Raw genomic sequence first — 26,343 nt, 5'->3', positions numbered from 1 at the left:
CAAACAGCCAGAGTGAAGAGGAGGCCGACAGAACCGGATTGGCTCGGCCACTCTAGGGCGGGGGAGAAGGAGGGAGGGAAAAATGGGGGACGAATGGTGAAGGGGGAAGAAGGGAGGCAAAGATGGGATGGGGCGAGGGGGGAGAGTAGCAGGGAGCGAGGCAGCATCACGTGACCAGGTCCAGCAGAGAGTGTTATAATAGGCCCCCTCTCGGAGTAGAGAGGCAGAGGCTGGATGTGAACCAAAATCCCTCTACCACACACAGGCTGGCCATTGTTGGCTATTCACTGGACTCCATCTCGGGGCACTTTATCATTCAATTAGGACAGCTTTCACACCGCACACCACAGAAAAGAGGCCTTCAATCAAACTGAAAACTTCACACTGGCCCTGGAGGGGACGCAGAAAGGGGACTCGCAGTTGTCACCCCACTTTCATTTTTCCAACTTGTTGTTGTTGTTGTTCGCCGAGACTTTGAGCGGAAAAAAAGAGAGGCGGAGAGGTAGAGAGACGGAAAGGGGGAGACAGAGGAGAGAGGGATAATGGATGCAGAGATGTGAGGGGAAGAAGGGAGGAAAAGAGGGAGGAAGTTCCTTTGAGTACCATAGCATGTTTGGTACCACATGTGTGTTTATGAAGCTGATGGAATGCATTTGAGTGGGTGAGGGGTTAAATTTGGTAAGTGGTCGTGGAGGGGCGATGGAGGTGGAGGTGGTAGTTTGGGGGGGGGCAAAGAAAGAGGGAAAAGAGGAGACAAATTCAAAGCCTTGAGCAGCAAAGAATGGCCAAGAGAAGTATACTTGAAGGAAATAATGAGAAGGAGAAGTATGCTTGAGGAAAGTAGGGGAGATGGGGAAATGCACTGTGAGGGGGGTGAAGAAGAAGAAGAAAAAGAAGAAGAAGAAGAAGTAGAAGTAGAAGAAAAAAGTAGAAGAAGAAGAAAAAGAAGAAGAAGAGAGCCAAGCTACTGATCAAAACACCGTAGTAAGAGTAAGGTAAGAGAAGAAAGAATGGAGAAAGAGGAGTGAGCAAGACCAGAGGCGTAGAGGACAGCAGGTGATAACAGATGATGGTGGTTGTGTCTGAACACACACAGAGGCTCCTGTAAACAGGTAGCACAACAAGTCACAGGAAGAGCTACACCTACTATCTGATCAGTCTATTAGTTGTCTATTATACTGTTAAATTAATCCACATTTATGTTCCTGACTGTTTTATCATTTTGAGTTAAATCTTACAAAGAGATTCCAGCACAGAAATCTGTAGATCTGAACCATTTTCAGGTTATTTCAACATAAAATGAACATAAGATGTGAGACTGTGTTCTAATAAAAGATTACATTAGATTCATTATTTTCTTGATTATTCAGTAAAAAATTTTTGTTTGCTTTTTGTTAGTTTTTACTGTAGTGAATATTTTATTATTTTGAACTAATTGAAGTGCAACATTAGTTGAACTTTCTTAGCGTTATTTTCAACAACAGGAAGAGGAAATGGAAGGTAGTGTGAGGTAGATTGAAGAGACAAAGTCAACTTTAGTTTTCGTTCAGCAATATACACTATATAGACAAAAGTATGTGGACATGTTGGATTCAGGTGTTCCTTTTCTAACAGAGATCTAGGCTGTAAAACAATAATGACAAATGTCATAATATAGTTTTATATTGTGATAAATATCATTGCATTGGTTAATTTGGTTTAAATTATCTTTGCTTCCAAAATACCTCAGAGATGGTTTTTACTTAATTTCTCTCAGCACTGATTTTTTTTTTTTTTTTTTATCCATGACTATGATTTTAAATGTTCTACCTCTAAGTTTCTAAAATATTCTTCTTGTTCTGACTGTAAATAATAATTTTTACCACAAGATCTACTTCGCATCTTGAAAGAAAAATCACCCATTAAACTTTAAGTAAATATTGATGTTTATAAAGTATACGGAAAAAAATATTGGAACACATCATGGCTTCAACTGTAACATGTCCTGTTCATGCTGATTTGACATATAAACATCAATATTTCCTTCGAGTTTAAAGAGAAATTTTTCTTCCAAAGTGTTTGAATACTTTTGTCCATACAGTGTAGCACTGCTATCTTTTTTAGGCTCTTTAAAGATAAATATTTTCTGTTCATGCTGATGATAAATATTCACTATCTTCTGATATTTAATAAACAAAGAAATAATCAAATAATTGATTAAATAATCAACAGATTTAACTTCATTCACCCAATTTCATTGGTCTGTTACTGCCCAAACTGGCATCTTGTCAGCATAATGGAATGATGGGATTTTTGAGTACACTGCTATGCACCCTGAAAATGTAGACGTGTCATCATTAAAGCCATTGTTCAGTTCATTGATCTGTTGGTAAATATTAAATTGACTGCCAAGGATTGTGACTATTGATGAATCTGTTTGATTTGTAAGCTTTTATCTTCTAGATTATTTACTCCTCTTTGGGCTACTGACCAAACAAGATATGAGGACAATATCTTGTCTGACAGTTCTCACCATTTTCTGACATTTTATAAACCAAATAATTAATCATTCAATTAGGGAAATCAACAAATCAATCAGTTAGTGTAAGCAACACTCATCACACTTACAAAACTATAACTGTGACTTTCTCCATGTGAGGTAAAATTCTGAAAACACTGTTATAATAAAGATGAGGCCAAATGCAAAATTTTACTGTGGATCATTTCAAAATGTTTTTAGCACAAACTGCTTTTAACAATAACATTCTGGGTAAATCTTTGTCATAAAATCTATGACATTTTACATTGGCTTAATAAACTAACTTTTCAGTTGTAATAACTCACTTTAAAACAGCTATTATTGTTACTGTTGATAGATAACAGAATGAAAGAAAAAAATTAACGAAAAATAGAGAATAATCACACAAAGATGACTATGTTTATGAGAACTAGTAGCTAATCACAGGTTAAAGTTGCAGTGGATGAGTTTTATGGACTAAATATTTTAGTGTGAAAATTATAGCAGATATTCAAGACAAATATACGCATGTATCGGTGATAACTTTGAGAGATGAGTTAATTCATATGGCAAACATGTAAAAATGTTTAGCTTTTTAAAAGTAAAAAAGTAAAAGAAAACTGTTTTTCTTCTAGTTTGAGAAAGAGACATAACTACTTTTTAAATACTGTTTTGAGTATTGAATAGAGAGTTGTCACTATTCAGCTTGAATTTATGGAGCAGTTTCTAAGTTTTTAAAATTCTGATGTATTTATTTTATATATTTTAAAGCCTAAACAATTACTAACAATATAATTATAATCATGCCAATGGCTTCATTGTGTTACAACAGATTTGATGAACTTTCTCTTTACGGTTCACAGACTTTTTAAGACCCTTATGAGTGCAACTGAAGGCCTATTTCATCCCGTGTCAAACTTGAACCAGACATGGTTGATGTCCCAGTGTAAATCTTTCAACCCAATATTCTTAATTTGACTGTTTTGCTTCTTTTCTTTTTTTTGCATAAATGCAATATGCTTCACGTTTGTTATTTTCAAGAAGATTCAACCAAGCATACTAAATCAAATCTATTTTTCAGATCTGTCAAAATCATATTCAAGACATTTTAGGCCTTCAGTTTCAGAGAATTGCATTTTAAACTTTTTTTTTTAATCTGTAGAAAAACTTGGATAAGTTAATAAAAGTAAAAATTAGAAAAACTGAACATTCAGTCAAGATAGACCTAAATATCCATATTATGAATCCTACTAGAATCTGAAATTACATTAAGCATGTAAAGACCTTTCTGATGTAAAGACATCAATGTGCTAAAACTCGTTCATTTTCATTATTAATATATTTTATGTCCACATTACTTTGTTTCACGTATTTTAAGGTAAAACATAAATCTCAGCTGATGCATTTTAGAAACAGATGCCCACTTACGTATAGTTCATATTCTCACTTTCCATCTGTCAGCGACATCTCAGTCCAGTCCAGTTACTACTAGCAGGAGCTTTATTCTAATAGGGGAGCTGGAGGTTTTGCTTGGAATTATTTAGTGAGTATGGGATTGTTAAGCAGGGCGGAGTGGAGGAGGCGTTATTAAAAATCACTTCAGAGGAAGGAAGAGGGGATGTGTCATCAGACACTGTGGCTACATTCTCCTTTCTCCAGTTTTTTTCCTGCTCCTTTCTTTCTTACTCACTCTTGAGTGCAACTCAGAGGCAGCGTAATCATCTGTCACTTCTACTGTAGCTGAATCTGTGTGTGTGTGTTTGTGTGTATATCTGTGAGTCAGATGTAACTCTCGTTCTCCACTCGGATCAGGTTTCAGCCCATTCGCTGACTCACATATCGGCATCTCTAGACTGGGGCTGGACATATCGGGTCCGTACTCCCGCTCTTACTGTGCCCGTAAAACACACACATAACTTTCTGCTGAGTCACGTGTTTAACCTCAACAACATTTTGACATGCATCAGTCCTTCCTCTGCATGTGTATACTAGAATGTCTAGAAATGGTGCATTCCTCGGCACCACAACACTTCTCCTTTCGCTTCAACTGTAACTTGGCATGTGAACGGATGACAGGAATCACTGATGACAAATTCACATGATCATATAGAAAACACTAATTTCTAATTAAGTCTGGCAGTGTTCTCAGTATTGGCAAATCTCTGCCATTCATAGAAAACTAAATTGTGTGCCTGAAATAAACTATACAAAAATGTATAGAGAAGGGTAATTTAGAGAAAGCTGCTGTTAAAATAGATGACCAGGGTATTGATACATGTAATACATATCTGTCATGGGATCAAAACAATCAAATGAATTTACAGATTAATACTACCACAAGCAGAATATAAAACTATCCTAAGTCATTCCCTGAATAGATTCACCTTTAGTGGAAATATTCATTTATTTATTATTTTAACTTTATACAAATGTTTAATAAAAAAAAATGTCAAATCTTGGGGCCTCACCTTGGTACATAAACTGAATCATGTCATCCCTTTCTCCCATCATTTTCCAAGCTCTACTGTTGTTACAAGAAATGCAAAAAATACTCCCAAAATTATATTTTACAAATAAATAAAATGTCAGTCATCCAAACATATTCAGTACTGGTCAAACATTAACCCATAAAGAGCCGGTGCTACTTTTGTGGCAGTTCCCTAATGATTTTTCTTTATTTTTTAATTTTTCTTAAGCAATTTATCAACATTTATTCTATATTATACTCAGTATTTTGCATTCTTAAGTGAAAATCAGTTATTTTCCCACATTTAATTTACTGATCATGACTGATGTCCATAAAAGCTCACATTAAAATTGAGGCTTATTATATCAAAATCAGAGAAAATGGAGGAAAAAGTGACTTTTACAGTAAAATATATTATTAACTGAACATAAAACCCAGCATTTCCATGCACTGTCATTTATCAAACTCCATGGGGTTTACTGGTGAATCAATGTTGTAGAAGATGACGTTGTTTCCACGGTAACTACGGAGCCTCTAAACATCCAAATGGGTCATATCTGATGACCATGAAAAGACGACAAACTGTATTTACACCAGTTATTTATGTGGATTGGTAGAATTGCTGGATCAACAGTTATTTAACTTTTTATATCAGTAAATGATTTTGGCCACAAGTGGATGTTTGGGACTTTGTGGGTTAATGCTGGAGATACTGTTAAGACCACATTTGGGATTTCGTTAATGCAAAATCAAAATTGGAGAGAGACACATCAGCGATGTTTGTTCTCACCTAGATTTATACAGTTAATTTGATGTTCAGTGATTTGGATTTATTCATTTAGGTATTTAGTACTTAGTAAAGTTCAGATCCCCTGTTTTCTAATAATAAATTTAAGTGCATGTCATTTCAGACATGCATCATCAGCTATTGCTCGACCTTTAATATAAATTCTCAGAACAAATTTTTGTGTATTTGTGGAACTTTTTAACCCTACAAATAATCAACATTCATAATTTAAGTGTTTGCTTGTGCTGGCCTCTGTGCCTCCTCCTTAATTTTACCCATAATTATTATTGCTTAAGCAATAAGTTAAGTATGTGTCAGACTGCTCTCCTGTTATTGCAATTTTGCTGCACTTTAGGAGTTGTGAATTTAAAGGTCAATAAATACTTTTTTCTCCTACTGTACGCAAAACCAACAAGACGTTTTTGTTTTTCAGACCCAACATCCTAAATTCACTGGTACAACTGCTGTTTCATCACACACACACACACACACACACACACACACCACTGTCACTTCAAAGCAACAAATCCAAAGTTTCTGTTATAAAATCACTGCAGAAAGAAAACAAATGTGTTAAAAAAAAACCCCACACATTTTCAACACCATCTTGAGTTAACAAACTGCGTATTGCTCAGAACTATTCAGTAGTCCTTGTTCAGGACGGATCCATCAAATGCAGCCTTCTATAACTGATATCTACATATAATGTGAATAACAGAATATCCTTTAAGGTACGTCCTGTCGTTTTTCTTTTTTCTAACCATTCAATCCAACATGATGACAGGCCAGTGGCGCAGGAGGTCATGTTTCATTTGGAGGCTCTGCAGATTGCTGACCACTCGCTCCATTACCTTTTCGTTAAGGCTCATGCAAATTCAACGTGCCTCACAGCTCTGACAGTCCCAGTCCCATGGAGTCATTTCCATGTTCAAATAGACTTAAAATGTGAATGTAAAGAATTTATGCTGGTCACAGTCATAAAATAAGGGGAGAAAAACAATATATAATTTCTGTTTTGATTCTTTCACTCTGACTTTGGCCACTAGTGGCTGAAAGAAGGTAATGAATTCTATTTTACCTTTATGCTGCAAAGGTACTTCCCAGTGGACATCTGTGCTTTAGTGTAAACTTTGCACCACATGTAACTTAACCCATCTAATGACCTTTGTGACGAGGCATCAAGTTTGCAAATGCATTTGTTTTATGTCAATAAGCAATGCATATAAACTAAAACAGCTCATAGTCTTTATATTTCTTCCGCTGTGACTCTTTCCCCCTGTGTTTGTTTCCAGCAGTTCTGTTTTGGCTATGGATCATCTCTGAAACCAACAGGCTTTCCTTTTTTCTCAAGTCACTCAGTGCCTAAGGTTAAGCACAAGTCTATCAGTGTCTGAGAGACGACCCCCTAAACCAACGCTATGTTTACTGCAGAGAGAGAAAAGCCTATTAATAAATCTGTTGCAGACAGCCTGGCGGAAGTGGCCCGGGGGCTGTAAACTCAGTCTGCAGAGAGAGGAGATGGATGGACGAAGGGTGAAGCAGAAAGGGATGGATGGATGGACGGAGAGTGAGAAAGAGCACGAACAGAAGAAACTGAAATAAATTAAGATACATGGAAATGGAGGGAGGAGGGAGGAGGGGAGGGAAAAGAAGGAAAGAGGGTGTGTGTGTCTGTGTGTGTGTGTGTGTGGTGTGGTGTAAACCATGGGTGCTGGTTGATGGATGGATCTAGGTTCTGAAAAGCCACAGCTGCCCCACTCTTCCTAGAAAAAGATCCACAAGGAAAAGTGGCAGTATGTGGTTCAAGCATCTAGCATCCTCTTACTATTTCTGACCCGCATACTGCAGGACCCGTCAGAATGTGCGCTGGTCCAAAACGCTGAAGCAAGAGTGTGAGTATATGAGAGCATGTGAGAGAGCGGGATATTCACTTTGTATGTATGCATAATAAAAATGAAAACGTGAAGGATTTTTTCTCTTTCCTTTAATTAGCCTTGTAAATATCTGCCCATACGCTAAACTGCACATTCACGGTGTGTTCCGCATGTCTGTTTTCAATCAGTCTATTTCATATTAAAGTAAAGCATCACTCTTTTCTGTCACGGCTGCCAACAACATATAGAGACTGTACATAGTGCTGACTTTACCATTAGGTGTTTTTGCGTGTTTTTGGAAAGCCTGAGACTCTCAAATAAAAAACACTCGGTTAATTTGATATCAAGAGAATCATTAATGACAGGTTTTAACATCTTATGTCGCTTTCTGAATGAGCAAAGCAGCTGACAAATCAAGACAAAACAAAGACAATGTGCTGCCTTTAAACACGCTTTCTCCATTGTCCCTCACAGATTAATACCTCAACAAATTTAAATACTTTTTACCAGTTTAATGTGAGTGACTGACACTACATCAGTTACAAATCAGTGTCATCTGTTTGGTAAAGTCTTAAACTACTTCATATCAGAAATCAAAGACGCAAAAAAGAGAAACTACTTAAAAGCATGTGAAGTACAAGGAAAAAAGGCTAAAACAACACTATGGTCAAACAAGTGTAGGCACTGAAATGATACTTGGGGTTTTACATTACTACTATGTATTACATATACACACACACACTTTTTTTTGACTCCATGCTGTAAGGAATACGACCTTTTATAACAAGTGCCAGACAGAGGTCAAAATGTAAAATACTGTTTAAATACACACAAAAACTGACAGATAAACACATGTACGGCTCTAACAAAACCATCCTTTAAATAATAAGACAACTGATAAAATAAAAGGTTGAAAAGGCTATAGGATTATTTCTGAAAACTTAATGCCATCAGTTAGTATTTGACAGTTTTGTTATGAATACACCGTAGACCTGTTTCAGTCTATACCAAATCCATACAAAGGTCAAACACACACACACACCTGAAGGAATTACAACCCACTTCTTCTTTCATGCTGACCTTTACCCCAAAAGTAACGTAGGTGAAATGTAGAAACTTGATCACTACATCTGGAGACAAAGAAAGGGACATTATATTTATGACCTGAGCAAGAATTTAGATTTTCCCTTTTCTTCTTTTGTACATCAGATGCTGTTGTTACATCTAACCAACAGTACATAGTCCAAAAATAGTCACATGACATGAACTTTAAGATGCGCTAAAGGAGAAAGTAGTTTCATTTAGAAACTGAAAGAATTGCATGTGACTTGACTGGAAAATGAAGATTAAGGTTTGATGAGAAGAGCGCCAGACTGACTTTTTGTTCCTTGACTGGTCATTTAGTCACTTCTGTTTCTATACATATATTTAGCATCTCTTCATGTTCCCCTGCAGTCGTGTCTCTGTCAGCTAATGTGTGTGAAACCTAACAGATCACAAGTAAATAAATCAAATCCTTTCCTGCTTATCCCACGACACTGAACACGCATACATGTAAACACTTATGTTACACACGTGAATACACAGAAATCTGCACATACACAAACCACATCCACACACACAGATATATGCTCCGGCCTCTGCGATGCCCCATATTCCAGTTCCAGTTCTCAGGCTCTCAGCTCGCTTGTTTTTTCTCCCGCTGTCCTGAGAAAATAACTAATAGTACAATCTTCTTGCAGCCCTTCAGCGAACAACATCCATTCTAGCATGAACCCAGTGTCCCTTGTTCCCTCACCCATCTCCACTGCACACCCCCTCCCCTCCCAACCCCATCCCATCCCTGCTTCTAGAAGGTGAAGAAGTACAAAGAAAAGGATCAGAGCTTTTCCGATTCTTCCCTGGTTATTAACTACCATTTGTCCCCTCAGAGGGCTGTCCCTCCCATTAACCCAACTGATGCTCTTTTCTCATGGTAATCAGCCTGCTGTTGCTGCCGCCGCCACCGTCTCTGCTGCCACAACCACCACCAACACCGCTGCTGCTGCTGCCCGCAGAGGTGCAAGGAATTGTGGGGGATATTCAGAGGAGAAGACCTCCCTCTAGCTCAAAAACAGTGCTTTAGCTCTCTCTCTCTCTCTCTCTCTCTCTCTCCTTCTCTCAATCTCTCTGACAAACACATACAAGTTCACACTATGGGCTCAGACACACACATGCGCACTTCTGTTGCACATACACACACACCAATCACAGCACACATCTCACAAACAGGCATGCGTGTGTGTGTGTGTGTGTGTGAGCTTTCAGAGGCGAACACATTCACCAAATCACAAAGGCAAACATGAAACGTGCTGCCTCCAACCACAGGGGCATGGAAGTAATGTAAGGCAATGCATGGAAGTTAATGAGAAGAAGCTGGCTGGAAGCTGATGGACCCGGCAGAAAATATTTTTGCAGAGAACGCAGACCAGCTAAGAATGTTTGGGCATCAAAATAAAACGAATCATCAGGAGTTTATGACTGTGACAAAAAATATTTATAAGAAGAAGGGCACTGTAGGATTTTAATTCTTTATGTAATTACAACCAGATTAGGAACAATAAGTGAAAAATATGTTTAGCGCTTGAGTCCTGGACATTTTAAATTCAAATGCAAAATACAGATACTCATTGTTACATAAAAGAATCCAACTGATGCAGTGTCATTTGCAGGCATTGTCCCTGCTTAGGCTTTTAAGAAACAACACTTATACAAGAATAAAGGCTAAAAGGTATAGAAACTGCCTGACAATGAACACACACACATACTTTGACACAGATTATGACACAAACAACCCCAAAATAGCCCAAAGAAATGAAATGTATAGAAATATATATTTAGACTTTAATTCTAAAAATGGCTTAAAAGTTGTTCTTGTTATGACTCAGGAAAACAAATAGGTAGGGGTTGAATTTCTGAAAGCACTCACATTTCACAAATTGACCTTTGATCTTTAAAAGTTTGATAGGACTCTATTACAGTCAGTTACACACGCTTTCGTCACTGCGCCTTCGGTTTGTGTGTAAAAACAGGTGCACGAGAATAACAACCGTCCTCACTTGATGTTTGAGAAACCTCTCGAGGAAATTAAATCTGCTGAAGCTCATGGAGGGAATCCACTGCTAACAGAGGTTGTTATAGTGAGAGAGTAGCAAACATCAACACATGGGTCTTGACTTGCACAGCGACAGGCAGCAACAAAGGCATTGTCTCGTGACAAACTCACTTCCATTTCCTTATTATGTAGCTGGAGGCCTTGATGGAATACGCTTGTCTCAGACGTGCTGCAACAGTAAATATACATGTAGCGGTGAAGCGGAGGGAAAACACACTTTTCCCACATTTGTTGATCTGCAGATTAAGACAGTAGCAAGGTTGACTGGAACAAACTAAAAGACTCAGAAGTATATTTTTATATAAACCTGAAAACTTAAGTGTGATTTACTAATATTTGTGGTGCAGCTGTACAAAATTTAAGTTATTTCATGTAACTCCAGTTTATTCCCCACTTGTTGCTACTTTTTTCCTCCACAGTTGATCAGATCCTTCTTTCACACCAAGCAGAAGGCCAGCCTTTTACTGAACTGCACTTATAGCTCACATAAGTGTTACATTAAGTTACTGTCACTGCAAAAACAAGCTCAGATATATTATTGCTGAAGAGTACTTTTGCCTGCATCAAGCCAGTGCAGGTGTAGTCTCTGCATGTATAACAAACCACAGGATGCCCCTGTATGCCTCTAGCAGATTTAATAAAAACATGTAAACACCTCCAAAAGTGTTCTACATGTCAGCTCCTTAAAGTAATCTGATCATCAAAGTAGCATGAAAGTATAAAAAATGGCCTAAATGTTTTAACAAAACTGCAGACCATATGCTCATTGTAAACAATTATTAGGAAGTTGCTGTTACTTTTTGGAGCTCAGTTTTTATTTCCTTTTATTACCTGCTGCTAAATGTTCTTTATTGTTACCAAAGTGAAGTTTTTCCCCATTTCTGGTCTGACAAAAGATGTGTAAAAGCAGACGCAAACAGCTAAGTCAACTATCAATAACAAGTGCATAAAGTGAACCCCTACACTTCATCCCCCCCCCCCCCCCCCCCCTTTTTTTTTTTTGGTCTTGGATGTTATTTACCCGCTTCCAGGGAAAAACCACACTTTCTCTCTCACACACGCACGCGGACGTACACACACGTTCACGCGGACAGGCAGGAGGCAAGAAACACAAAACATCCGATCAGCGACAAACATGACACAAGTCACGAAGATAACCTAAGTGGAGAGGGGTCAAACACACACACGCAGTCAGCAACAATGGCTTCAAGGTTTTAGGGGACGCCTGGATCTCAGTCCAACGACTCCTTCTTTAAAGAATGTTACTGATGCACAACATGGAAAACAGATCCACATTACACCGACTTTTATCTGACTTTTCTGCCTCTCCAAAGCTTCCACACACCACGGGACGTTCCCCTTCTATCTCCACACTCCTCTGCAGAGACATGCCGCACTTGATAAATATTCAGAAATTGCTCAAAACTCACCAGATCGCCGAAAACTTCCAAAGAACATCAAACGTCAACAGAGAAGGGGCCGCGGACAAAGTGCACCGTGTTGAACAACTTCACAGATTCGCATTTGCAACATATGTACCGAGCAAAAAAAGCCTCGTGAGGCAACGGAGGCGATCGCGTAATTAAAAATTAAATATCCAGAGCCTTCCACCACGCGTCCACAAAATACGCAAAATTACGCAAAGTCCGATTGCGTGATAGTAACAATACATTCATAACAATTCAACAGTCGCGCACGTCGATGTGTCAGTCAGCTAGAGATGAGAGTTGATATAAAGCTCGTAAAAGTTGTTTAAAAGCCACACATGCACACACCAGGACGTGCAGCGACATTATGAGGTCTTACAGAAAAAAAACCCAGCAGTTTACCCACCAAAAAAGTTTCCAGCACCGCATTAGTCAATTTCACATGGAGCCCCGGTAACCTTCCATCCCGGACCGGACCAGAAACCCACCGTGGGACAGCCCACGCCACCGCTCCCGGCTCTTTTCTCCCCTCGATCTGTTGTTTTATTATTTTTTTCCTATTTTTTTCTATAATTTTTCTATATTCGGAGGCCTGAGAGTGTGTCTGGCTCTCCTCAGGCTGCAGCGGAGTTATGGGGCGGTAAGCATTGTGGGAGTGTGACGTCAGGCCACTTTCACAAAGTTTTTTTTTTTTTTTTTTTTTTTTTTTTTTTCCTCACTCAGGGACAGCTTTTACTGGTTTTTCAACAGCGTGCAGCCACTAAGTCCCAGTCACACCAACAAATAGACTGGGATCGTCAAGTCTGCAGATACATACTTATAAAACAATATATTTGATATATTTAATTAAAAGTTAATGTACTTTTCATCAGAATTTACGAGCCAACAATATTAACATATAGGCTTCATCCAATCCTCTAGTCCTTATTTATGGTCAAAAATGGTCAATGCCGAGCATTAGAATTTATATTAACGCTACTAACGATTATTTTATTCCAGGTGATGAATTTTTTTTTTCTTTTTCTTTTTTTTTTAAGTTTGAATGTTTGATCTGGAATAATCTAAATTTTCTGTCTTTTTTCAGGGTTTATTCTCACTATCATTTAAAGAGTTACAAACCGTTTAGTCCTCATATACTCACATTAGCCACTGTATAGCCTATAACAAAATGGAATAAGTTCAATTGTTGTAATTCAATGTATTGTTATGTTTGTGATAGTTTCTAAAACTATACACTACAAATAAAACTATCTTCAGCTAGGCTATTACTAAAATGTTTGTTAAATGATATTAACAGTGAATTACACTTATTGTGTTATCATTACTTTATGTAGCCTATTTCATTATGATATATGAATTGATTGGATTAAATTACCTTTTAGCTGAAAATAAAAATAAAACAAGTAATTATTACATTGCTTCAACACCCCTAGTGTAAGTATGTTACATATTAAGTCAAGTGAAAACACTTATTGGTGTTTGTGTCACTATAAATGAATAGTGAGGGTTTATTTTATTTAATTTATCTGCGTGACAGGAAAACTTTTTGAGTGATAATACCACTTTTTTATAAAAGTGCCTATTAAAATAGTTTACAGATATTTAGAATATCAAATATATGATTGTAAAAATATATTTATGGAGCCATTGGGACAATATGAAAAGTTTATTTCTTTATTTAGGCTACAACAGGAGTCACTCAAAATTGTGTTTTCTCTTTTTGTGTTATTTTGCTGCAAATGCGTCAACAAGTGACAACATGGAGGAGGAAAACGAAGAGGGGTTTTCAGTCCATCAGCAGGAATGTGAGTGAATGATCGCCCGGGCCCCCACGTGTAAAAAAAAAAAAAAAAAAAAAAAAAAAAAAAGCTACCGGCGGTGGTGGTCTCGTTTCTCCACCTTGTGTTTTTTGAGGGGGGTGAAAGAATTACTTCCAGGGCACATCAACCCGTTTCCTCATCACCCTAACCCCCCCTCCAGCCCCTCCACAGGCTTTCCAACCAACAGCCCCACCAAGCCCGCAGGGTGAATGTGTTTGTGCAGAGAGAGGGAGTATGGGGGGTGGGGGAGCAGAGTCTTCAATAATGTTGCCTTCAAGGCCCGTTCGTCTGCTCATATTTTATATATATATGTTTTTAAGTATGCGTTTTTGTTACATCAACAGCGTGATACATTTAATAAAAAAGACCCTCTAAAGTGATTCGAAAAAATTCTGAAACATGTTAGGCACCGATACAGTTTCCTATTTATTTGTTAGAGTAAACCATACGCACGGCTGATAGTTGAATTAATTATTTTTTTTGGTCAAAAAATGCATTCAGCCACGTCTAAAATGATCTAAAGAGAAGGTAATCTCAGTTGAATAGTATACTACTATTAAAAAGCCTCCAGTTTATATAATTAATTTTTCCTAATTTTTGTTCATTAATCGTTCGTTCAAATTGCGATATTTCCGACTGATCATGAAAGCACCAAAAGCCTTTTGGCGTGTTCAATACATTTGGAGCGGGTAGAAAATGCCTGTTGTTCACAGCAAACGCCTCCAAATCACAATAGGTTTACTTACCTGTTGCTGCAGAGTTGGGGGAATAGTTATTTCACATGAAAAGGAGGCATTTATTTCCATTAAACAGAGATCTGAAAACACACATGAAAGTCTGAGGACAGTCATCAGTTGGAAGAAGAAATTACAGGTATTATTTAATCCTTAAGTGTTCGGGCTTCTGACTTTTTTTTATTTGAGAAGTACACGTGTAAGTCGAGTTAAACGGAAAATAACCGAGGGGAAAACTGCATCAAAAAGAAACCGCAAAAACCCAAACTAAAATGCAAGAATTGTGAAAACATTTAGGCACACAATCAAAAAAGGGGGAGAGGAGGCTGATTTTTGAGCTTTTTGATGCCAAACCTTTTTTTTAATCAAGCAAACATTTGTTTAAGAAATAACCCTGTGTGAGGAAAAAAAAGAGGAAGAATTGTGACCACAGAAAATAATGAGTAATTTATTCAGTTGCCTCAGGAGATTAATTGTTGGTTTCTAATATTTTTGTTGTCATTAAAATGTTGGGTTGACAGTTCTTAGATAAATAAATAGATAAAAAATATATAGTGAGGCTGTGCACCATACCAAAGTGTAGATGAATTCTTAATGATAAATGGGAAGTTTCATTGTGAATACAATTAAATAACTGCAGGGAATAGAATATTACTAAGTTGAGGTTAATTCGATTGATCAGCTTACATTAAAATGTTTTTTAAAATGTTTTTTAAAAATCATTTTTTCCCAGTGAAACAAATAAACTGGTCAACTGTCAGTTAATATGAATTAATTTCACACTTTATGAATGAGTCAAGATTTGATTTGATTGTTGCAGTTAATACTTGCATTTTGTTTAATCATCTGAGTTAATGGATATTATTACTGCATATAATAACATTAATAGAAATTTGATCAAATTATTTCTGAAGATATGTTTTAATTCATCATTTTCTTATTATGGTGATGCCAGACCATCATGAGCTGGATGTGAGGGGAAAGAAATTAAATAATTTCAAATGTATGCGCAAAGTGATCTGATTATTAGGTGTATTCAAAATAACTGACATTATATGTATTTTTAAAAAAAAATCAAACAGTAGTAGTTTGGAGTAGTTTGATAGATTGTGATTAATCTATGTAACAGTGTAGGGATGTGCTCTGTGATTTTTCTGCTCAATCGCCACTATGATGGAGCAAAATGATCACAGATTTATTTGACTGTTATTTTTAACATTTTATGAGAGTCACACAAATGAGCTATGGTTGTAAGGCTGGCCTTAATGCTCTGTTAGGTATGTAAAAATAAGTTTCACTTGTCAGTTCTGGCTGCAGTTTGGTGCAGTTGTTTTGGTTATTTTCCCCCTTGAGGATGCTGTAGAATAAACAGAATCTAGACAGGAGCAGATGATAGAGGAGCAGAAGGTTTAAGATGGATGAGGTGAAGTGACTTCCCAGCATAAAGAGGGAGACTTCTTTCATTTTTGCCATTGTTTGTTTATTTGGATTACAGTGTGGTTGGTGTGACCGCAGTCAGGTTGATTGCAGTTGCGTGGTGGTCTGTTATTTGTGGAGTTGTGGAGCGATTTTTAACTATCTTATGAAACGCCACATAAAGCTGTGGCACTGAGTTCTACTCCTCCTTCTCTTTTCCTCTTTGCTGTGATTCCTCTCTCCCTTTCGGGTCTTCCCATCTCCCCAGAACATCCAGGAAAACCTCTGAGATGTAGAGAAACCACCCTGGAAGAATGACAAGCATGGGCAGCCTCCGAAGCAGCCACTCCCCTGCCTGTCTCTGGCCGCCTACCACGCACCTAATCAGTCCTGATTAGATGCACTGTAAGAGATGAGGAAGCCAGCCTTTCAGAAGTTATGATGACAGGACAGAAGAAAGCAATGGGCTCCCTTAAATAAAGCCTTCATCAGGCATTGAGCAGAAACATCTGCATCTGTTTATGGCGGTGGAGTACAACAGTAGTCACATCTCCAACTGTTCCTGTAGTGTCATCCCAATTTACCTCCTTAATTTTTATACCTTCTTCTGTCACAGCTCTTGTTTTAAAAACCAACAGCTTCACAGTCTCACACACACACACACACACACACACACACACACACACACACACACACACACACACACACACACACACACACACAAACTCAAACCTCAAATAACACATGCAAAATTTGGCATCTTTGCCTCTTTAAGCCTCATCTACACAAACATAAATGATCCAAAATCAGCATCAGTGAACACAATAGCAATTAGCAAGGGGGACAATTTGTTCACATCTGGAGTGTATTTCCTTGCCACCAGAAAAACCGAGCAAACCCTTCTCTCAGGGTCTAGCGTGGTGGGAAATGACTATGTGTGTTTTTATGTGTTTTGTTTAAAACAGATGGGCGGTTTACATTAGTGGAGATGGGCGATAAACATCTTAGAAAGGATGGGGAAACCGCCGGACACAAAGACATCACCACTGCTTCCAGTGCCCGGACATGAAATTGATGCCTGTTGTGGACATTCATGATTTTCTCACTGGTTTTGTTTGAGCTTTCTTTAATTATAGTTTTGTAAAAATAGTGTGTGTCAGTCTAGTATATTTTAATGTGCCTGAGACTAAAATTATTCTGCTTGATTCCTTTGCAAAAAAATGTTTTAAAGCTTTAACCAGGATTGGGGTGTAACTGCTTTCTGTAGATCTGTTTTTTTTGTCTTTGCAGCATAAAAAGTCAACTACTAGTGCCATCTGTAGCTGTACCAATGTGGAAACTGTTACCGTAATATAAAAGCAGAAAATACTTGATCACAACTCATCCAAAAAATCAACCTGTTAATGTTTCCAACACAAACTTTACATAATATACTGCTTGGATCATGTTCCTGCTCTGATAGATACCTCATGATCCCATCCTGTGGCTGTGATGTAACTATTGAGCATCTGGTGTTTGATAACTTCGGGCTATAGCACAGAGTAAGACTTAGGGAGGTCTATCTCAGCTGGTACTCACTGCTCTGATGAGGTGGGGTATCAGGTCACAGCCAGCCAGCTGCAGCAGGTTGATAAGGTGGATGGGTGGAGGTGGAACATGGGGTGTCTTGTCCGGTTAAACATCTACATCATTAAGGTACACTGCTGCCAAATGGGGATCCTACAGGACTAAAAATAAAAACAGACATTATGTCAACAGATTTTGTTAGCTTTGGCAAATTCTCTAAAAAATCTTTCAATTTAAATAAATTGAAAGAGCCAAAAGACTATGGTCTATGCATGATGAAGATTAATATGTACAGTTTGATCTTAAAAACTGTCCCATTCAATTTAACTCTGTACAGTAGATTTTTACACTGTCGCACTGCATTATTCCACCTCTGTTCTGAACTTGGCAAAGCTTCCACACCAGGCATTCTGATAGTGACATTTTTCATTAAGGCTTTAACTGTTTTTGATATACAAGGTCCTCTGTTTCAATTTCTTCTGCATATTCTGTGTCTCTTTGTGCTATCATGGGAGAACTTTTATTGCAAAATAGACAGTGATTCTTAAAATTTTTTTAAAAGTTGCATAAATAACTTTCAGTAGGGTTTTACGTTAAAAGAAAGGTTTAAAGATTCCCTTCTTTTTATTAGACAGGAAAACTGATGTCAGTAAAAAGTTTAAGAAGTCTTAAACTAAGTTGCAAATATATATGTACTCAGTGACTGTTAGATTGCACCACATGCACTAGTCACAGCCTCCAGCTGAACTGAAAGCGAGGTCGTCAGTAACAACACAGAAAGGTCAACAGGAGGCGGGTTGTTTGAGGTTGACTACCTTATTTCCTTGTTCTGAAAGGCCACAGGCAGAGAGCTAGGTCTGTTATTCTGCTTTGAACAGCAAGTAAAGAAAAAAGAAAGAGGTAACGTCTATGTGAGAAACATGAGTGACATATATGGATATGTAGATGTGCAAACGTCACCCTCTTCTGTAGAAAAGTTATGTGACTGAGGAACTTATAGATCCAAAAAGAGAAATTAATTTGTTAAAACACAGGACAATGAGTCAAAAATACCTAAAATTCCCAAACATGCACAGTCTCACTCTGTGTTACAATTCTCTCCAGAATGATATGATCATTTATTGTCATTATCCCATGACACGTTTATTATCACTGCATGTGGATCCAATAGATATGGAAAAGAACTTTAGTAAACCAGTACTGGGTCTACATTTTCATATCTTTTGTTTTTCCATTTAATTTGTTCACCTGAAGGATCTCTCTCTTTCTCTCTCTCTCTCTCTCTCTCTTCTCATTCTCAGGCTGTGAGTTGTGGTTCTTTGCATTGTTATCATTGCTGTCATCTCTAACAATGAAAAACAGTGTGTGTTCAAGGGATGGGGGAGGAGCAGACACAGCGAACGACACAGGAAAAGAGGGAAGAACAGCCAGCTGTCGAGCATCAGAGAAAAGAAAAACGTGAGTGATTGAATACAAAGAGAGAATACGTTAGACTGGGTTGGCTGAACTGGAGGATGTGGAGGGATTAACTCTGAGAAGTAACCTCCACAGTGAAGGCCAAAATTGAAAACATTTCAAAGTTCTGCTTGGGAAGAACTGCTTTTTGAAAAAGTACTGAATTAAATGCATAAAATATGCAGCAGTTTCATCATCCTTGTTAAGAGCCATGTTTACTTTTTGGTGTTAAGATGTGAGTAAGTATTTTTGGAATAATAATGAAAAACAAATTGCATGCAGATCTTATCGGCTTTGTCTCTCAGCATCCAAACAGTGGATAACAATGTCTTTAATGTGACATATTTAAGCTATTATCAGTGGATTCAGTCAAACACGGCAGGCTGGCAGAGAGTCCACAGATTTAAATGAGAGTAACAAAGGTTTGAGACCGCACCCCGACCACATGTTGCCATGCCTACCCAGTACACTGGGTCTGGGCATGTTGAGCACACATGTGAGTATCTAATGAAGAACCTAATGACAGAGCTCTGGATCTAAATCTTTATCATTGAACGTAGCATTGATTGGGTCCAGCTGATTTCAGGGAATCCAGGGAAAAATGCAAAAGGGAGATAATGAATATTTTTCAAAGTGAACTTTGCATGGGTTTGTTTATCTGTAAAAATGATCAGTACAGAGTAGGCAAATAGTTAGATATCTTGCTGAATAACTTATTGTTGTCTATTTCTTATAAAACTGTAATATTATTTCAAAGCGTAAAAATGTGGGCAACATGTGTGACATCATGCAAATATGTAATGTCTGTATGGTATCATGAGTAACTTCCCAGGGCATATGGAGGCAAAAATGCATTACTTTTCCAAATGTAATAACAAAATAAATGTCTCAAACAACATGTTGACACAGGGCCACATAGTAAATATATGTCTTAAGAACCAGAGTTGTAATTAATGTTAAGGTAAACATGTTTTTTCACTGCCTTTTCCCTTCCAGCTACACAAATTAACACTTTATGACAGAAATAGTGATATGAGCACACATCCTCATTTTTTAAGAGTTGTGTTAGGTTTTTCAACATTTAGGGTTTCATTTTGGAATGAAATTTTTCACACTTTATCCACCCTGAATATAAATGTGGCAAAAAAAACAAAAAAAACCCCAAAACCTATAGCTCTGGAAAAAAAATAACAGACCACTGCAAAGTTACCACTTTCTCTGATTTTATCATTTATAGGTATGTGTTTGAGTAAAATGAACATTTTTGTTTTATTCTCTAAACTACCAACAACATTTCTTCCAAATAAAAATATTATTATTTAGAGCATGTATTTGCAGAACACGACACAAGGTCAAAATAACAACCTCAAATAATACAAAGAAAACCAGTTCATACTGATTTCTAACCAACACAATACTAATGTTTTAACTTGGGAAAAGTTCAGACATCAGCATTTGGTGGAATAACTCTTATTTTCAATGACAGCTTTCACGTGTCTTGGCTCTCCACCATTGCTGTTGGATGACTTTATGCAGCTCCTGGCTTAGAAATTCAAGAAGCTCAGCGATGTTCCGTGGTTTGTGATCATCCATCTTCCCCCAGAAGTTTTCAAAGTGGGTTCAGGTCAGGAAATTGGGCTGGTCATGACAGGGTCTTCATCTGGTGGTCCATCATCCACACCTTTATTGACCTAGCTGAGACCAGGAGCGTTGTCCTGATACAAAAACCAGTCCTCAGAGTTTGGGAACATTGTCAGAGCAGAAGTCCAGTAGTTTTCAATAGTTATTTTTTGATTCCAATTACTTTTGCAGTAATAATAGCACTGTTTTTGTCTATTGTAAGAAGATAATGATGGCCACAGCAGTGGTGTTTATACTTCTCCTTCTTAAATAAGACATGGATCAGGTGTTTATTCAGTAGAATAAGGTGTGCTTGTGTTGGAATTCAACAGACACAGGAATGGAATGGCTATCATACATGCAGACATGCTGATATCAGAAGAAATGGCAGTGGTCTCGTAATTTTTTTTTACGGAGTTGTGTATCTGACGCTATATAGCAGGGGTGTCAAACTCATTTTAGTTCAGAGGCCAGATTCAGCTAAATTTGATCTGAAATGGGCCGAACCAGTGAAATAATAACATAATAATATATAAATAATGTCAACTCCAAACTTTTCTCTATGTTTTAGTGTAAAGAAAGTTAATTTACATTATGAATAGGTTTACACCTGCAAACTATCTTTTCAAAAGATGTGAGAAACATGAACAAACTGAAAAAAATAAGTGTAATTTTAACAATATTCTGCCTCAGTTTATCATTTACACATGTACATTATAACTTACAGATCACAGTGGATCTACAAACACATAAAATATTGAGTAACAGGGAGAATATTGTTAAACTTGTACTTGCTTCTCTTAAGACATTTCAGGTTAGTCGCATTTTTTTTTTTTGCAAATTATACTTTGTTTTAGTGTAAATACATTAAAATATTTACATTTACAAAGAGAAACATTTGGAGTTGTCATTATTTCTGTGTTATTATGATAGTATTTTACTGGTCTGACCCACTTCAGATTAAATTGGTCTGAATGTGGAAGCTGAACTAAAAGGATTGTTAACATCTTAGTGTAATTTTTGCATTTCACAAATTCATCCCAAAGGCCGGACTGGACCCTTTGGCGGGCCGGATTGGCCCCCAGGCCGCATGTTTGACACCCATGCTGTATAGGATTACATGCCACAATAATAGGAATTCTATGGGTTTTTAAATATATTTTTGATACTGCTCTCAAAGTTTTTGTTAATGTGTTGTCATAAATGGTTGCTTTAATTGTGTGATTCTTGTATAGCCTAGTGAGTGAGTTTACTTTGAATAAAGTCTTAGTTGTCCCATAAGTGCCTCCTTTGTTTAAAAAAAAAAAAATTGTTAAAAAAAAAAAAAAGTTTCAAAATTACAGCTCAGGGTTCACAAGGTTCACACTGAACACAACAGGTGTATGGCACAAACGAGCTGACCATATACTTGTGAATATCCATAAAAAATGTTAAATGAGGAAGTGTTAAATAAGCTGTAAAATAAGTGTAATTTCCTACCTTATACATGCAATTTATATACACTAATACATTACTCTATATACTCCGCAACAGTAGGCGGAGGTAGACGCCATCTTGACTCTTTGAATAAGTAATCGAAGAAGAAGCGGGCGAAAGGCCAGTGCATGCTGGGATATCACATGAACTACAATGGCGGTTAATCAGCGAACTTTTCATGCTCTGAGTCTGATATGTTTACTTTCCTCACTTCTCCTCCAATCCCTTTGGACTTCTGCCGAAGAATTAAAGTGGGATGAGAATGGCTACGTTTTGTACTGCCCGTGCATGGGTAAATAACTATTTGCAGTTGTAACTTAGGTTTTTGTTGTTATCTGTATTAAGAAAAGAACAGCTAGCGAATCCAAAACTCGACTCATTCAAGTGAAAGTGATCTGACACACCGGTTAAATACAAACGGAAGATTTCTGTGGACGGTGATGTAAGGAGTTCATTCCTACAGTCTGTATAAAGACAAAATAATTAAACTAAAACAAAAATAACCTCTTGCAAATTTCGACTTGGGAAAATAACATAGTTTTATACAAACTTGGGAGTAGGTGTTATTAAATATAACTCTTTGATCTTATTCATACAGTGAATTCATGGTCTGCCTGCATGGGTACTTGTGGGTCTGAATTCATTCCACATAAAAAGACTCTAGGTTTTATTAACATAATACAACTGTTGTTTTTCAAATCATAAGTGTTGTAATAAAGGGTGCCTACACTTCCCATAAGCCCCTGTTGTCTCAGTGTTTTGTTTTGTAGGTATAAAGTGTTTTGTGTCTTCATGTATTTGTTTAGGTCGTTTTGGAAACCAGGCAGATCACTTCCTGGGATCTTTGGCTTTTGCAAAGATGTTGAACCGTACCTTGGCAGTCCCTCCTTGGATAGTTTATCGCCACCATACGCCTCCTTACACAAATGTAAGTACAGTCACTGCTGAAGTTTTAATCATTTTTTTGTATGTAGTCATCTAAGCTCTCAAAATAAGTTTGGCTTCTTCATGAAAGTCACTTTGAATGCAATCTATGAGGATACAATTATGTCCTTTCTTATCACACATGTTCTGTGTTTATTTTGTTTTGTTTTGTTTTTTATTAACTTTATTTATTATTATTTGTCTGTGTAGGGGCGTGCTTCTGTTCACTCCATGTATTCACACAACAATAACAATAACAATATATTCTTGTTGCATTAGAATTAACAGGATCTTTTCTGCTTTTTTCTGTTTTGGTTAGGTCCATGTTCCCTACAAGGAGTTCTTCCAGCTTGAGGCCTTGTCTGCCTACCATCGTGTGGTCAGTTTGGAAGATTTCATGGAGAAACTGGCACCCAAACACTGGCCCTTAAGACAGAGAAAAGCCTACTGTTTTGAGACTGCTGCACAGAGGAGTGCAGACAAGAAATCTTGCCCGATGAAGGTAACAATCCAGTTGGATAAAATCATAATACCCATATTTTGATTAAAAAGTGTTAGAACTACCCTATAAAAAGCTTGGTTGTGACTAACAGAAATATTACAGTTGATTGTAAAATAAATGTAATAGAGTAAGTTAAATGGTAGGGGTGAAATGCTGCCCTCTGGTGGCCTGCTCAAAGTCAGTCAGGAAGTACAGGCTCATAAATATGCTTATATATTTGCTTGTTCTGAGATAGGATTGTGGTTCATTTTCAGGATGGGAACCCCTTTGGTCCTTTCTGGGACTATGTTGGGGTGGAATTTGATGAGTCTGTCTTGTTTGGTGGCATTTCCTTCAGTGCTTACCACCAGCCTCAGTGGATGAAGAAGTAAGTACATATTTGGACAGCCAGACTGCAAACTCATTTTCATCAATTCTAATGTCTTACATAACATAACACACACATTTTATATATATATATATATATATATATATATATATATATATATATATATATATTACCCTGGGATTGCCTTACCTTCTTTCATTCTGATTATGATATCCTGTTTAAAAAGGTTCCCTCCCTCTGAGCACCCGGTCCTGGCACTGCCTGGAGCTCCTGCACAGTTTCCAGTGATAGAGGAACATGTTGGCCTGCAGCGATTTGTGGTGTGGTCAGACAAGATGGTAAAAGAGGGCGAAGAGCACATTTCTACCCTGCTGACCAGACCATATGTTGGTATTCACCTAAGGATTGGCATCGACTGGGTGAGATAAGCTTCATGACTAATTTCTCACATAATTTCATCATCAGCTTTCAACTGCTTGTTGTACCTGTCATCATCTAATGACAACTGAATCTCTCTGTTCCTCGCTTACAGCAAAATGCTTGCAAAATGCTGAAGAGTGGTGATACAGGGCCTCACTTCATGGCCTCCCCTCAGTGTGTCGGTTACAACCGGCAGTCAGCCCTGCCTCTCACTATGACCATGTGCCTTCCTGACCTGGCAGAGATCCGCAGGGCCGTCAAACTGTGGGTGAAGAAGACCTCTGCTCGCTCTGTCTACATTGCTACTGACTCGGAATCACACAACAGGGATATTGAAAAACTGTTCAAGGGCAAGGTGGGTTTTGGGATAACTGATTTGCCAAATTTTAAAGTGAACCAGGTTGATTTGTTAAGTGTCACCTAAACCTGTTTGACCTGAACAAAGCAGTTGTATTTTACATGGCTTGTATGAGAGGCAGTTTCAAGAACTTGTTTTGTCACAATTAAAAACATTCCATAGCTTTACAAAGGCACTTATAGACGCAAAGACTAACAATACTGACCTTGACCTTTATTCATGCAAGGTAGCTTTATTATCACCTGTGTTAAAATCACTTATCTGGCTATTATTTTAAATATGTTGGTTATTTATTTGTGCATTTTACACAGGTCAACGTGGTGACTCTCCAGCCAGACTCAGCTCAGATGGACCTGTATATCTTAGGCCAAGCAGACCACTTCATCGGCAACTGTGTTTCATCCTTTTCTGCCTTTGTAAAGAGAGAGCGAGATGTCCATGGCCTTCCATCATCCTTTTTTGGCATGGACAAGCCTGGGAAACCCAATCACAAGGAGGAGCTCTGAGTAAAAGTGCCATGTGACTGTCCTGTGTGTACACACTGATGCTGGATGACTGTCATGAGGAGCCTGTGGAAGGCAGACAGTATTAATGTTTCAAAGAGAAGCACAGTCGTTTTTTACTTTATCACTTTAAAGGGTTGATAATGGGTTATAGGATAGATACTTTTATTCAACAGTAGTGTTTATGAAACCTTGAAACATAGACGATGCTGCTACCAAAAACACTTTTCTATTTGTCCTGCTATGTATGTTGTATGTGTAAGTATTTTAATGTGTCATCTTAAGATTTGGCTTCTACAAATCACGTCTGCCTGCCTATTACATTAGTACATGCTAGTGTTCAGTATGTAAATCCAGCTTCCCTAACATTTCCTTTTGTGACAGCTATATTCTGTAGCTGACACCCTGTGTTGTAAAACCAAAACCTCTGGTGACCCACGTGAATCCTGGAAAAGACTGATTGCAGTGTCATCATGTACGATCATGTTCTCCTCTCTGTTGCCCTTGTCCTCCTCTGTTTCTTTCCCTACCTTTCCTTCCTTTCCCGTCCATCTCTCTCCAGCTTGCTCTTTCCTGTCCTCTTTGCCCTCCATTCCAAGGAGAGCACAGTAACTGATCCTGTACATACTAATTATAGGGAGGAAAAAGGACAGCGGTCTTTCCACCTCTCACTTTACGAGGACCAAAAACTGACAAAATGCCCTAGTTTGAATGTTAAGCAGACAGCATTACTGTTTTGTTAATGTGAATTATTGTTTTTGGATGGAGACATAGTTGATTTTGCACAGTGATTGAATTGATAAAAGTGGGAATGAGTGGCATGTTAATTGTGTTCCTCTGTGAAAACAGTGCATGCATTTGTACCTTTAAATCCTTTTCTACAGTATTTTTCATCAATAAATTGATGTACTCATTTTTTTTTTTTTTTTACAAAGAAACTACAGTCTCAGTGTGTTTATCTCTAATCTGTGAGTACAGATGAATCAGCTGATATGCTAAACTGTTGGCCGAGTTT

At 37.7% G+C, this 26,343-nt stretch overlaps 2 protein-coding genes across 3 annotated transcripts in view; one reads left to right on the top strand and one right to left on the bottom strand.

The window, feature by feature from the left end:
- plagl2 (pleiomorphic adenoma gene-like 2) overlaps positions 1 to 12,834 on the bottom strand; it is a 42,838-nt gene extending 30,004 nt beyond the window's left edge. The window contains exon 1 of the mRNA XM_030139801.1: positions 12,613 to 12,834. The gene's annotated coding sequence lies outside the window, so the exon portion shown is untranslated. The remainder of the gene's footprint in view (positions 1 to 12,612) is intronic.
- A 5,411-nt stretch (positions 12,835 to 18,245) lies between these two features.
- Positions 18,246 to 26,250, top strand: pofut1 (protein O-fucosyltransferase 1). 2 transcript variants are annotated; one of them, XM_030137777.1, is made up of 7 exons: positions 18,246 to 19,200; positions 23,100 to 23,221; positions 23,537 to 23,719; positions 23,974 to 24,086; positions 24,274 to 24,466; positions 24,580 to 24,822; positions 25,137 to 26,250. In XM_030137777.1, exons 1-7 carry the CDS (start codon positions 19,119 to 19,121, stop codon positions 25,329 to 25,331), a joined length of 1,131 nt encoding a protein of 376 aa, XP_029993637.1. In that variant the 5' UTR covers positions 18,246 to 19,118; the 3' UTR covers positions 25,332 to 26,250. The 2 variants fall into 2 exon arrangements, with proteins under 2 accessions (XP_029993637.1, XP_029993636.1); XM_030137776.1 differs by lacking the exon at positions 18,246 to 19,200 and adding an exon at positions 22,431 to 22,585.
- Positions 26,251 to 26,343: the final 93 nt, after the last annotated feature.

Source organism: Sphaeramia orbicularis, chromosome 7, assembly GCF_902148855.1.
Source record: "Sphaeramia orbicularis chromosome 7, fSphaOr1.1, whole genome shotgun sequence".
Lineage (NCBI taxonomy): Eukaryota > Metazoa > Chordata > Actinopteri > Kurtiformes > Apogonidae > Sphaeramia > Sphaeramia orbicularis.
Note: the sequence above shows the minus strand (reverse complement) of the source record. Positions and strands in the feature narration are given on the sequence as shown.

Coding starts and splice junctions, on each gene's coding strand:
- pofut1 (XM_030137776.1), top strand. CDS start 22,447: ATGGCGGTTAATCAGCGAACTTTTCATGCTCTGAGTCTGATATGTTTA. Junction 23,222..23,536: donor ATACGCCTCCTTACACAAAT/GTAAGTACAGTC, acceptor TGTTTTGGTTAG/GTCCATGTTCCCTACAAGGA. Junction 24,087..24,273: donor CAGCCTCAGTGGATGAAGAA/GTAAGTACATAT, acceptor CTGTTTAAAAAG/GTTCCCTCCCTCTGAGCACC.